This window comes from Sylvia atricapilla, chromosome 9, assembly GCF_009819655.1.
Source record: "Sylvia atricapilla isolate bSylAtr1 chromosome 9, bSylAtr1.pri, whole genome shotgun sequence".
In the NCBI taxonomy this organism is placed as follows: domain Eukaryota; kingdom Metazoa; phylum Chordata; class Aves; order Passeriformes; family Sylviidae; genus Sylvia; species Sylvia atricapilla.
Window position 1 is genome coordinate 24,903,078 of NC_089148.1, and position 12,598 is coordinate 24,915,675.

The 12,598-nt window shown below is 60.6% G+C and overlaps 1 protein-coding gene across 1 annotated transcript; it reads right to left on the reverse strand.

The window, feature by feature from the left end:
• Window positions 1-686: 686 nt before the first annotated feature.
• On the reverse strand, window positions 687-2,790 carry GADD45A (growth arrest and DNA damage inducible alpha). The gene is made up of 4 exons (XM_066325328.1): window positions 2,632-2,790; window positions 2,443-2,544; window positions 2,146-2,359; window positions 687-1,526 (listed from the first exon to the last, which is right to left on the reverse strand). Exons 1-4 carry the CDS (start codon window positions 2,673-2,675, stop codon window positions 1,413-1,415), a joined length of 474 nt encoding a protein of 157 aa, XP_066181425.1. The 5' UTR covers window positions 2,676-2,790; the 3' UTR covers window positions 687-1,412.
• Between the last annotated feature and the right edge of the window lie 9,808 nt (window positions 2,791-12,598).

Below are 12,598 nucleotides of genomic sequence, written 5' to 3' on the forward strand. Positions count from 1 at the left end.
GCAGTGTCCCCGGGCAGGCTGGACACAGGGACAGGGACAAGGCCAGGGTGGCCTCGTGCTGGAGCATCCCAGGAGTGGGAGAACAGGTCCAGCCTCCCCTCCTGCCAGGGCTGGGGACAGAGTGACCCTGTGCCACTGCTGGGGCAGCCGTGGGTGTCCTCAGGGAGGGACAGTGTGGGTCACTGCTGTCCCCAGAGCCTCCCCGGGCAGTGCCAGCAGCAGGGCTGTGGCTTTCCTGCCATCTGTGCCAGCCTGGCTGTGGTGTCATTATTAAAGAGGAGCCTGGCACCGGGAGCTGCCAGCCCCGGGGGGATTTGCAAGGAAACACCGGGCCAGGTTCTCCTCCTCCAGGAATCGGGTTTCCCACCTGCCAAAGAGGAGCAGCAGGAGTGGGGAAGCCTCAGCAGCAAAGCCCCTTTGTTTTGTTTTGTTTTTTTAATATTTTTTTTTTTTTTTAGCTGCTGTTGTGGCAGCGTTCAAGCAAAAGAAATAAATAACATTCCCAACATTTCCTGCAGCACATCGGCTGCTTTGGCGTTTAATTGCTTGGGAGGGGCCGGGAATGAAGCCACACTGGAGCTGCACAACAGGACCTTGCCCGTGGCCAGGACAAGGAAGCAGCTGCTGCTCAGCCCTTGTGCCTGCACACTCCTGGAGCAAGGAAATCAAAAAGCTTGGGCCAAAGGTTTGATTTTACACTTTTATTTCCAAAAAAAAAAAAAAAAAAAAAGAAAACACGAAACAAGAACACCGTAACCCCAACAAAACCCCACTCGAATTTCAAACAATTATATTAATGGTGCTGCTTTTGCAGCCAGCTGGGAGAAGATCTGTTGGTTGCAGACCAACTGCTTGAGGGCATTTGGGTTCTCAAACCTCCGAGTATAAATAATCTTTTCATCAATATCAGAAAATAACTTATTATTATTATTATATATCTTAGCATAAAAACGTGAGAATTAACATCCCAAAAAAATACAACAACATTGCTGGCAAAAGGCCTCGATTAACCTTGTTTGCTCGTTAAAAGGTGTTTAAAGCAGGAACTTTAAGTGGCACTTAAGGACAGAGAGAGTGAGGGGAATTCTGGGGAGGGCACATCGGGCTGGGCTCATCCCAGTTCTTTTTTCCTCAGCTCCCACACTCGGCATCGCTCAGCTCCAGCCCCACGCTCCAAGCTGCAGCCAAACCCCCCCTTTTCCCCCCGACGACATCACTTTTAACTTGATTATCTTACATCTATTATTATTTTTCTTTTTCTTGTCGGGTTTTATTATTTTTCCTCCCTCCCCTTGCAGAATCTTGGAGCCGAGGGTGAGGCAAGGGAATTTTGGGTTGGTTTTTTTTTTTTTTCCTTTCTTCCTGAGCAACTGCGAGAGAGAATCTTGCAGCAGCGGGGCCGGGCTCCGGGGTCACCGCTCCGGGAGGTTGATCACCGGCACCCACTGGTCCAGGTACCGGCTCTCCCGGCAGAAACACATCAGCTGACTCAGCGCTGGATCCTTCCACTGCGATGCCTGCGGGTTCTGGAAAAGGGGACGGGGAAAAAAAAGAAAAAAAAAAGCCAAGCTTCAGCGCGGCAGCAAAAACAAACGCCGAACGCGGCGGGAGGTGCAGGGGGGAGGAAAAAGCGCGCAGCAGAAAGCCCAGGAGTGTGAATCATCTTAAATTGCTACCGAGGCAAGCAAACAAACAAGTCAGGCCTGGAAGCATGTGAGGAGTTTTAGCTTTGGACTCTGGGGCAGAGTAGGGAACGGGGAGAAGGAAAGAAAAAAAAAATAAGAGGGAGAGATAAAAGGAAAAGAAGGAGGGGGGAAGGGAAAGAAAAATGGGGGAAAGGAGGGGAAGAAATAGGGAAAAATAAAGAGGGAAGGGGGAAAATAAAGAGGAGATGGGGAAAATAAAGAGATGGGGGAAAGGAGGAAAACTAAGGAAAAGAAAAAAGAGAAAAACAGGAGAAGCAAAAACAAAGGGGAGAGATGGGGCAAACAGCAGAACGCGGGGAAGAGGCAGCCGCTGTCCCGGGAGCCCCGCGGGACGGCCGCTCCGAGGCCGCGGGTTCGAGCCCCGGGCGCGGCGGTTCGGGGCGGCCCGAGCGGCAGCGGGGCCCCGCGGGCGTCCCTCGGGCCGTGGGCCCGGGCTCACCGTGACCAGCACGCAGTGCAGGTCCGCGGGCGGCTCGGGGCCCGCGGCGGGCAGCAGCAGCTGCGCCAGGCGAGCCGGGTTGCTGACGCGCAGGATGTTGATGTCGTTCTCGCAGCAAAAGGCCCGCAGCAGCGTGAAGTGGATCTGCAGCGCCGCGTCTCCAGCCTCCTCTTCCTCGGCCGCCAGCAGGCACAGCACCACGTTATCGGGGTCCCTGCGGGGCACCGCCGTCACCGCGGGCGCACCGGGCAACCGGAGCACCGGGGAGGGGTACGGGACAGCGGGATCGACACTCACACGTTGAGCAGCTTGGCCGCCTCGTAGACGCCGAGGGTGAGGCTCCGCTGGCTCAGCGCCTTGCTCAGCACCTCCTCGAGCGCGTCCCCCGCCTGCTCCATCCTGCGCCGGGACACGCGGCACCGCCCGTCACCGGCCACCCCGCGCCGCTCCCCGCCCGGCCACCACCGCCGTCCTCCCCGGCCTCACCTCCCGGCGGCGCGGCGCTCCCCGGGCAGCTCCTCCAGAGTCATCACGGGGATGAGGGCACCGGGACGGGGGCAGGGGGCAGGGGACAGCGGGCAGGGGACAGGGGACACGGCCGCGCTCCGGCCGCTCCGGCCCCGCCGCCTGTGCCGGACAAAGGCGCCCCGCGCGCGCTGCCCCGCCCGCCCCGGCCAACCCGCGCCGCCCTCGTTTGCATACCCAGCGCCTATTGGCTCATGCAAATGAGACCACGCCCAGGTGTTGCCGAGTCCGGCCGGGCCTGACCCCGCTGGAAGTGATCGGGACCGGGAATGGACCGGGACAGGGACAGGGACTGGGACAGGGACAGGGACAGGGACAGGGACCGGGAATGGACCGGGACAGGGACAGGGACAGGGACAGGGACAGGGACCGGGAATGGACCGGGACAGGGACAGGGACAGGGACACTGCCAGAGCCCAGGCTGCTCCAACCCCATCCAGCCTGGCCTTGGGCACTGCCAGGGATCCAGGGGCAGCGGCAGCAAATCTGGGCACCCTGTGCCAGGACTGCCCACCTTCACAGGCAGGAATTCCTGCCCAGAATCCCATCTACCTCTGCCCTCTGGCAGTGGGAAGCCATTCTCCTTGTCCTGTCCCTCTGTGCTTTGTCCCCAGTCCCTCTCCAGCTCTCCTGGAGCCCCTTTAATCACTGGAAGGGGCTCTGAGGGCTCTCTGGAGTTTTCCCTTCTCCAGGTGAGCACCCCCAGCTCTCCCAGCCTGGCTCCAGAGGGGCTCCAGCCCTGCAGCAGCTCCGGGGCCTCCTCTGGGATCTCTCCAGCAGCTCCAGGTCCTGCTGCTGTTGGACCCAGGCCTGGGGCAGCTCTGCAGGTGGGGCCTCACCTGAGAGGTGTAATAGGACAGAATCCCCTCCTTCGATGGCTGCTGTTCTCTGTTTCCCCTGCCTCCACAGGGACTGCACTCTTGGAATGCTCCTTGCAGGGAACAGGACACGGCCTCACCAACCTTCAAACACAGTGTCTGCCACAGGCAACAACGGGGCTGCTCCATCCCTGCAGGTGTCCCAGGCCAGGCTGGACACTTGGAACAGCCTGGGACAGTGGAAGGTGTCCCCTGCCCATGGCAGGGGTGACACTGAGTGATCTTTAAGGTCCCTGCAGTTTTGTGATCTTTCCCTTTGCAGAGTTCCAAGAACTTGGGGTTTCTCCCGGAAGCTGCCCCCGCTCCAGATGTCCCATGTCAGCCTGCAGAACTCCGGGGAGGATTTCTCCTGCTGGCTGCTGTGTCAAAGCTTTCTCAGCTGTTGCACCCAAACCCCTCCATCCTCCCCCAGCCGGTGCCAGAGCTCTTCCCCAGCCTGGCTCTGGGCTGCCACATTCCCACTGGCTCCAGGGAGCAGGGCTGCAATCGGGACCCTTGGTGGTCCCTCATGGAGATTTTGGCAGCGTGTGCTTTCAAGTTTTGCTTGTGTCAGTGTTTTCCTCCAGCTCGTGAGCAGCAGGAGCTGTTTTCACCAGCAGTGTTTGCTGAAGCACAGCGTGCAGGGGGGTGCCAGGCTCCATGCCCGACTTTGGGAAAGAAGATATCACAGATTTGGGTTGGAAGGGACCTCAGGGATCGTTTTATTTACCATGACAGGGACACCTCCCACCATCCCAGGTTGCTCCAAGTCCTGTCCAGCCTGGAACACTCCAGGGACATACGAGAGCGTTTCTGCAGCAGGATAAAGAGGGCGATTTCTGTGTCCCCGGGTTGTGTTGGCTCCGGGAGGAAACCTCCCAGGGGTTTGTTCTGCCCTGCTGCTGCTGCAGCCTGGTGAGACCCGACACGACTTAACGAAGCCCACGGCGTCGGGAGAAAGGGGGGGAAAAAAAGCCCTTTCTGCATCAGGTGGAGGGGTGGCAGATGGCCGGACCGCAGCAAAACAGGTGGGAGCATTGTGTGGTGACCCTCCGAATTAAGTTCGCTTAATTTGCTGTATCTCTATTAGCAACTGCGGGTGAGGGCTCCGCGGCGAGGGCTCCGCCTGTGGCTCCGGCCCCGCAGCCCCATCTGTGCCGGCCCCAGAGCTAAATCAGTCTCGGAGGCAGCTGGGAAGCAGCTGAAGCCTCTTTTCTCTCTCCAGGGCGGCGGCAGCTCCCGGACCCGGCAGGCGATGCTCTGGAGCTGCGCTTTCCCTGCGGCTTTCCCGGCCGGGCGCAGTTTTCCTGTCTCTCCCTGTTCCCGGAGGAGCAGCTCGGGAGGTGTCTCGGCTCTGCTGCGGGGACAGTGACAGTGGGTGGCCGCGCTGGGGATGTGCCGTGGCCGGGCAGCCCAGGATGGAGCCGGACCCGCAGTTGTCCCTCCGTCGGTTCCCAGCTGGCAGCTGCTGCTAAACCTTCCTTTCATCGCCTGCCAAAAGCGGCCGGGGTGTTTTGCTCCCCCCCTGGCCTTTAATCCTGACTTTCATCATTCTCCAGGCTGTGCCTGCTCTCCCCTCCGTGTTCGGCATCACACACTCGGGGCTCGGGAGCTGAGCCGGGCTCAGGCTCTGGCGAGGGGCTCGGTTTTTCCCCCACCCGGCAGATCCTCACCCCAGATACTCTCTGGACCCGTGGGTAGAGGCAGCTTGGAGAGCAATTGGGGGATCCCAATGCCCCAGGGATGTGGGAGATGCCCGCTGGAGCCCTCGCTGGGAGCTGTCTGGGCCAGCTGCAGGGGTGCTTCTCTCACCTAAAAGCATCAAGTTGTTTAATTTCCGATTTTGGGAACGAGACCAACCATCAAACAGTGTCAGTGAGAGGTGACAAAGGCCCGTCCCTGCCAGGGCCCTTCCCGGGGGCTGCCTCGGGGTGGTCCCGGCCCCGGAGCTCCCGGCACTCTGCCAGGAGCTCCCTTTTCCCTTGGCTCCCTGCTGTGCCTGCTTTGGGTGTCCCTGACCCGCTCCCTTGTTTCCCTGCCTTGACCCGTGCCACCTTCGCCCAGCCCCGCTGGCCCCCTGTGACCGTCCCTCTGCTCAGGAAAATCCCTCCGTGTCCCTTTGCTGGGACACCCCCCGTGTCCCCTGGGTACCCCAGGCTGCTGTACCGGGGCCACTGAGCGTTCCCTGTCCCCTGTGGATCTGCTGGATCCCGAGGGCAGCGAGCGCTGCTGCAAAGCAAACGCACAGCTTGCACATTCCAGGGGCGGCCTCTGGTCCAAGAGTCGCTGTTTTCCCAGTGCCACCAGCTCCGTGTCACCGAGCTGCCCCCGGTGTCCCAGCTGGCTGCTGTGTCCGGGCACATCCCCCTTCCCCGAGCGGGGCCTTGCAGGAGCAGATCCCCCCGGGTTCTGGCACTCGGGAAATTTTGGCTTTGCCTCCCCGTGGAGCAAGGCAGGAGCCTGGGATTGCCTCTGGTGCTCTCAGTGCCGTGTCCCCTCCAGCACTGGTATCACAGCAAGAGCATGACATTATTTCCCTCCTGTTTTCCTTGGAGTTCCTCCATCCCTGATGGAGCTAAAAGCGAGGTGCAGCCACCCCTGCTGCTGCTCAGGTTTGACTCTGGGCAGACCTGGGAGCTCCCAGGGCAGCCGGGAAGTCTGCACCCGGCTGGGTTTGGCTCTGGAGCCGGGCACGGAGCCAGCAGCTTTCCCAACCGCCCGGGTCACGGGAGTGCAGCTGAGAGCCCGGCTCGGTGCCACTTCCCTGGCACGGACACTCCCGTCCTGCCTGGCCCGAGCTCCTCTGCAGCCTCCTGACTGGGGGTTACCTCTCCCCGAAGTGGGAGGGCTGTGGGACTGGGGGATTGGGGCATCTGGGATGTGTTTATCCCACCCGGTTTGCCCGCACTCAGCACATTCCTGCCGCCCTCCGTGGTGCTGGAACGCCGCTGGAAAGGAGCTGGGTCTCCCTGGCTGCGGCTCGGCAGCAGCGATTCTGCAAACAGGGAACACGAGTGGGAGCCTGGGAGCACTTTAATGGCTTTAAACTGAAGGAGGGGAGGTGGAGATTGGAGATTAAGAGGAAATTCTTGGCTGTGAGGGTGGTGAGACCCTGGCAGCTGTGGCTGCTCCATTCCTGGAAGTGCTCAAAGCCGGTTCGGGCAGGGCTTGGAGCAGCCTGGGACAGTGGAAGGTGTCCCTGCCAGCTCCCCAGGGAAGTGGGACTGGATGAGATCTAAGGTCCCCTGCAGCCCAAACCATTCCAGCATTCTATGATTTTATGGATCACCCGTGTCCCACCAGCCTGGGAAGCTGCTGGAATATGTTTTCTTTCCCCAGCTCCAGCAAGTCCCTGCTCGGCTCCCAGCGGCTCCTGGTGCCTGTGAATTCAAACCTGTGCTGCTCCTTGCAGGGACATCCGCTGTGCCCGCCACCCCTGGCTCGGTGTGCATCCCTCCATCCCTTCTCCCTGCAGGAAGGGGCCTTTTTTCCCAGCCTGTGCATGCCGCCCACACGTGGCAGCGCTGGCTGCCGGTGGGAATCACCCGGCCGGGCAGCGCCGGGCAAAGTCCGGGATCGGGACAGAGAGAGAGAGCTGCAGTAAAATAAAAAACAAACTTTGTCCATTCGATGGCAGCGTGGCGCCATAAAGCAGCACGTTTCCGTGAGGGAACGCTGTCCTACACCGCAAGGATCATCTCCCTGTGCCCTGCTGGAGGCAGCCAGCAGCCCCCATCCCGCATCCCAAAGAGAAGTTCTGTGTTTCCCTGGAGCTTTGCTCTCCCTGTGCAGGCAGGAGAGCCCCGGGATGAGCACAGAGAGGCTGGAGCCTCCCCAAAGCAGCCCCCAGCCATGCACAAGGAAGCAGGGAACTGGGCTGGTTCAGCCTCCAGTCAGAGTTACCTCCGCTGGTGCTCCTGTGGGAAGTGGGGAGCTCAGGGGGGACGTTAAATCATGAATTTGAATTCATGTTTTTCTCTTATAAATGCATGGAGTGGGGAGAGTGTTTGGAAAGCAAAAGGGAAGGACCTTGGAGCCCAGAGTTTGATGGTCACTGCAGTAGAGATAATGAAACTGAGGTGTTTATCTGAGAGCAGATTTAAAAATATTAATTAAAGTATAAAACGTAAAATGTACATAATGCTTATGAGACCCTATTATGAGACCCTATTTCAGAGCTGCCCCAGCCCTGGGGGTCCAACAGCAGCAGGACCTGGAGCTGCTGGACAGATTCCAGAGGGATCCCCGGAGCTGCTGCAGGGCTGGAGCCCCCTCTGGAGCCAGGCTGGGAGAGCTGGGGGTGCTCACCTGGAGAGGAGCAGCTCCAGGGAGAGCTCCGAGCCCCTGGCAGGGCCTGAAGGGGCTCCAGGAGAGCTGCAGAGGGGCTGGGGACAAGGGCTGGAGGGACAGGACACAGGGAATGGCTTCCCAGAGGGCAGGGCTGGATGGGAGATTGGGCAGGAATTCCTGCCTGTGAAGGTGGGCAGACCCTGGCACAGGGTGCCCAGAGCAGCTGTGGCTGCCCCTGGATCCCTGGAAATATCCAAGGCCAGGTTGGATGGGGTTGGAGCATCCCTGCCTGGGTCCTGTCCCTGCTCGGATAGGGACAGGGGTAGGGACAGGGACGAGGACAAGGACGGGGACAGGGACAGGGACAGGGACGGGGACACGGACAGGGATGGTGACAGGGACACGGACAGGGACAGGGCAGGGACAGGGCAGGGACAGGGACAGGGACAGGGCAGGGACAGGGACAGGGACACGGACAGTGGCAGGGATGGGACACGGACACAGACATGAACACGGACAGGAGTAGGGACAGGGATGGGGACAGGGACAGGGATGGGGACAGGGACACGGACACGGACACGGAGAGGGACACGGCGGGGACGTGCCGCTGTCGCTCCGGTGCCCTCTGGCGGCCGCACCGGGGACAGCACCCGGGAGCTCATGGCGCTTCTCGCGCGGCAGGAAAAATGAGTGTGGTTTTTATTATTTTAAATGCAGTTTTGCAGTGAGGAAAAAGAGAAGGCTGAATTGAGCCTTTAATCAAGGGATCCTGATATGGAGAGCCTGGTGGGGGCACTGGGGTTGAGTCTGTTTGTGCTGAGCCCCCTGCTCCACTGTGGGGCTGCAGGCTGGGGGCACTTGGGCTGCAAAAACAGAGGGAAAAGGGTGAGAAACCACCCCGTGGAGGGTGGAGGCAGCGGCAGGAGCAGCGGGAGCTGGGTGGGATGGAGCTCAGGACATCGCATCCTGGTGGCATCTCCACACCAAACCCGTCCAGCAGTGCAGGGAGCGGGGCAGCCTGAGGGAAATGTGGGGTTGGTGCCCCAAGCCCAGAAGCTCTTTAGGAGGAATTAGAGGTGATGAAACCAGCAGAAAAATGCAGCAGCACGTGTCCCAGGGCGCCTGCAGGGAACTGCTTCCTGCCTGGCCTCATGGAGCAGCAATGTCCCGTGGGGCAGGAGCAGGGCTGGGGGCTCCTGGATGTCACCGTGTCACGGGGCTGTGGGTAACACCACTTTCCACCCGCCACGGGGGGATTGAGGACCTGCCCCCACTTTCTGAAGCAGCACCTCTCAGGCCAATCCTTTTACACGATCCTGAGACAAGGGTGGTTTGTTTGTCTTGAGAAAATACACGTTTATTTTCTATATGCATAATTTTCTAATTAGAATCAGGATTAATTGGAACAAGATGGTTTTTAAGGTCCCTTCCAGCCCAAACCTTTCTGTGATCCAATGACCCTGACCACGAACTTGTGCTATGGACAGGATGGGGTGTCTGCAGTGCCACCAGCCTGGGGACAATGCCCATCATGCCACCAGCCTGGGGACTGCACCCCCTGCGGTGCCTTATCAGAGCTGGCAGCCCTGCAGCTCCCTGCTCCTCTGTGTACTTATCTAAGGGCACCCTGTGCGACATCAGGGACAGCACATGAGCGACACAAGGCAGGGGCTGAAGCACTCGGGGTTGAATCCTCAGCAGGAGGAGGGCTTGGTGCAGGTCCTGGGCTGAGCATCTTTCATTTGTCTGCTGTGCCTGCAGCCCAGGGGCCAGGTGGGATGGTGGGATGCAGGAGGGATAATGGGATGCAGATAGGATCCAGGTAGGATCCAGGCAAAGGTTCACTCCCTCGGCAGCAGCCCTCCCAAACATATCCCGAGCTTTTGCACATCCTCCTCAGGCATTTTGAGGCCGATGCTGTAGGGACCGTGTGTGATGCAGAGCCAGCCCAGCCCGTGAGCAGCCTCCTCTGTGCTGCCCTGAGCTCCAGCCCCTTCATCCCCCCGTGACACCCACGGAAAAGGTGCTCTCTGCACCTCAATATCCCTGGAAACGCGCCGACCCCGCTCCACACCCCACGAACGCACAGAGAGCCTGCCCTGCACCTCCCAGGATTTGGGATCCTTGCACGCAGGATCCTCTTTTCAGGGCAGGGCGCTGGGACGGGCTGGAGCGGTGGGGACAGCGGGGACACCTCCCAAGGTGCCACCCGAGCCGCAGCTGAGCCGAACGTGCGACAACAGCCGCGGGGCTGGTTGGAGACGTGCGGCTCGGGCGGCCCACGCCGCTCGTTAGCAGCGCTGGGTGTCTCTAATCGCCCTAATGAGTAGGTGCCTCTCCGAGCGGCAGCTCCGTGACCTCCTTTCGGCCTCTTTGATCTGCCTCTTCCTCTACTCCCTAACCCTGCCCCGCTCCTGCCGCCGCAGCGCCGGCCCGGAACGCGTGTTCCGAGCGCTCCGGGGACGGCCCCTGGGCTCAGCCGGGGCCCTGCTCGGCTCCGGGAATACCGGGCCGGGAATGCCGGGCTGGGAATGCCGGGCTGGGAATGCCGGGCTGGGAATATCGGCCTGGGAATGCTGGGCTGGGAATGCCGGGCTGGGAATGCCGGGCTGGGAATATCACCCTGGGAATGCCGGGCTGGGAATGCCGGGCTGGGAATGCCGGGCTGGGAATATCGGCCTGGGAATGCCGGGCTGGGAATGCCGGGCTGGGAATACCAGCCTGGTCCGTGACTGGTGGCACTGGCAGGAACGGCTCTGGCTCACAGCCCAAACCTGGCACTGCGCTGGTGGCAGAGTTGGTGTCACCCCCGAGCCCAGAACATGGGAGGTTTCTCCACTGAAGCTGCTGGAGCGCGTCCTGCTCTGCCCAGAGTCCCACTGAGATGCTGGAGTTTGCCCCAAACCTGTTTCCATCCAGCACAGCAGGGAAAAGGGGTGCTCAGCTGAGTGCTGGGAACCGATGATGAGGTCACTCTGTGTGCTGCACACTCCTCAAGGGTATGTCCCCACTTCCCCAGGGGTCCTCAGGGCTGGGCTCCTCCCAGAACCCAAGCAGGCGGGAGAAGCAGGCGGGAGGATCAGGCTAGACAAGGAGAGTTGGGGGCCCTGCCCCATGAGCAAACAGCAGTGCCTGGGTGTTCCCAGGCTGTGCTGCTGCCACGGAGAGCTTGGCTCAGGTCAGTTTTGTGTCAAATGCAACTGCAGGGACAAGAAAAACCGAGCACTGGGGCTGGGTCGTGTTTGGGACAGGCCCCTCGTGTGAGAAGGGCTTTGGGTGCAGAGGGCCTGGGGTGGGTTGCACTGATCCCTTCTCCAGGAGGGTTATCCCAGGGTTCAACTCGTGCAGCCAAGAGCTCGGCCAAGCTCCTGCTCTTCACTCTCCTGCAGCTGCCAGGTGGGAAACCATGTCTTCCTTAACTCAGCCCTGCCTTGGCCATGCCCCAAAATAAACTTACACTCGTTTCTGCCCTGCGTTGCGCTCCATAAAACGAAAAGACCTTTTTCATTGGTGTGGCAGATGAACTCTGTGCTCCAGGCAGCTGCTGGGACGGCAGGCTGAGGATGATGGGGGATGATGAGGATGGTGAGGGTGAGAGGACGGGCTGAGGATGGTGAGGGTGAGCAGGCAGGATGAGGATGATGAAGATGAGCACTGCCCCATGCCAGGCAGGGTGGATATGGGGTGACTCAGGGCACTCTCTCCTGCTCCAGCTCTGCAGCAATTCCCGCAGATCCAGCAGAGCTGCCGGCTCAGCAGCCTGGCTCAGCTCCCTTGGCCTCCCTGCACAGCCCGGGGCCCATCCTGCTCCGAGCTGGGTGCACAAACAGGACGGGCTGGTTCTCAGCATGGAGAGAACCAGCTGGGCTCGGTGCTGGCAGGGTTTGGAGGCAGCAGTGCCCAGCACAGCTCCATCCCCACCACCCCTTCCCCAGGGGGACCATGACTGGGTGAGGGTCTCCCGGACAGTTTTGGTGGCAATGTCACCATGGGGTGTGTTGACACTTGTACCCCAGAGGTTTCCAAGGCCCCAGGGACAGTGCCAGCCCAGATTTTGGCTGGCTGGCTGTTCAGGATACAGGGCAGTGAGTCAGCCTGCTGCAAGATGGCTGTTGCAGGTACCGGAGCTCCTGTGCCCATTCCATGTGCAGGAGAGTCCCAGTCATCACTGCCACGCCCGTATCCCTCTCAGGGCCCTGATTCCCTCAACACCAAGGCTTTGGCAGTGGGTCAGGGTCAGCAGGAGGCTGAGCTGCTCCAGCACGGGCAGTGGGCACGGGAAGCACAACTCCCAGCACGGAACAGCCGTGGGCTGCCTGCCCCACGCTCGGCTGCAGCCGCGGTTTAACGTGTTCCCTTTTCCTGCCGCCCACAGGGCTGCGACACCGGCACAGCCAGCCTGCAACAAAGTGACACGGGGGGGAAGGAAAAAAAACCCGGCATCTTGGCTTTTGCCAGGCAGAGCGGGCGCCGCTCCAGCCGCCGGTGCATTCCCGGGGCCGTGGGAGGTGGCAGCGGGCACAAAGCGCCCCGGCAGCGGCAGCCAGGCGGGAGCTGCCCCTGGAAGGAGAAGCGGTTTGACTGGCAGGGAGGAGCAGATTTGTGCTCACACAGTTACCAGCCTGCCCAGCGGGTTCCACCTGGGCATGTCCCAAAGTCCTCTCAGCGCTGCTGCTCTCGGCCTTTGGGTGTTTCGTGGAGACACGTCCTAATTTTATGTTCCTGATTTCCTCCAGTAATGACCCTGGGATGAGCTGCTGTGGGTGCTGGAGGGGGCTGGG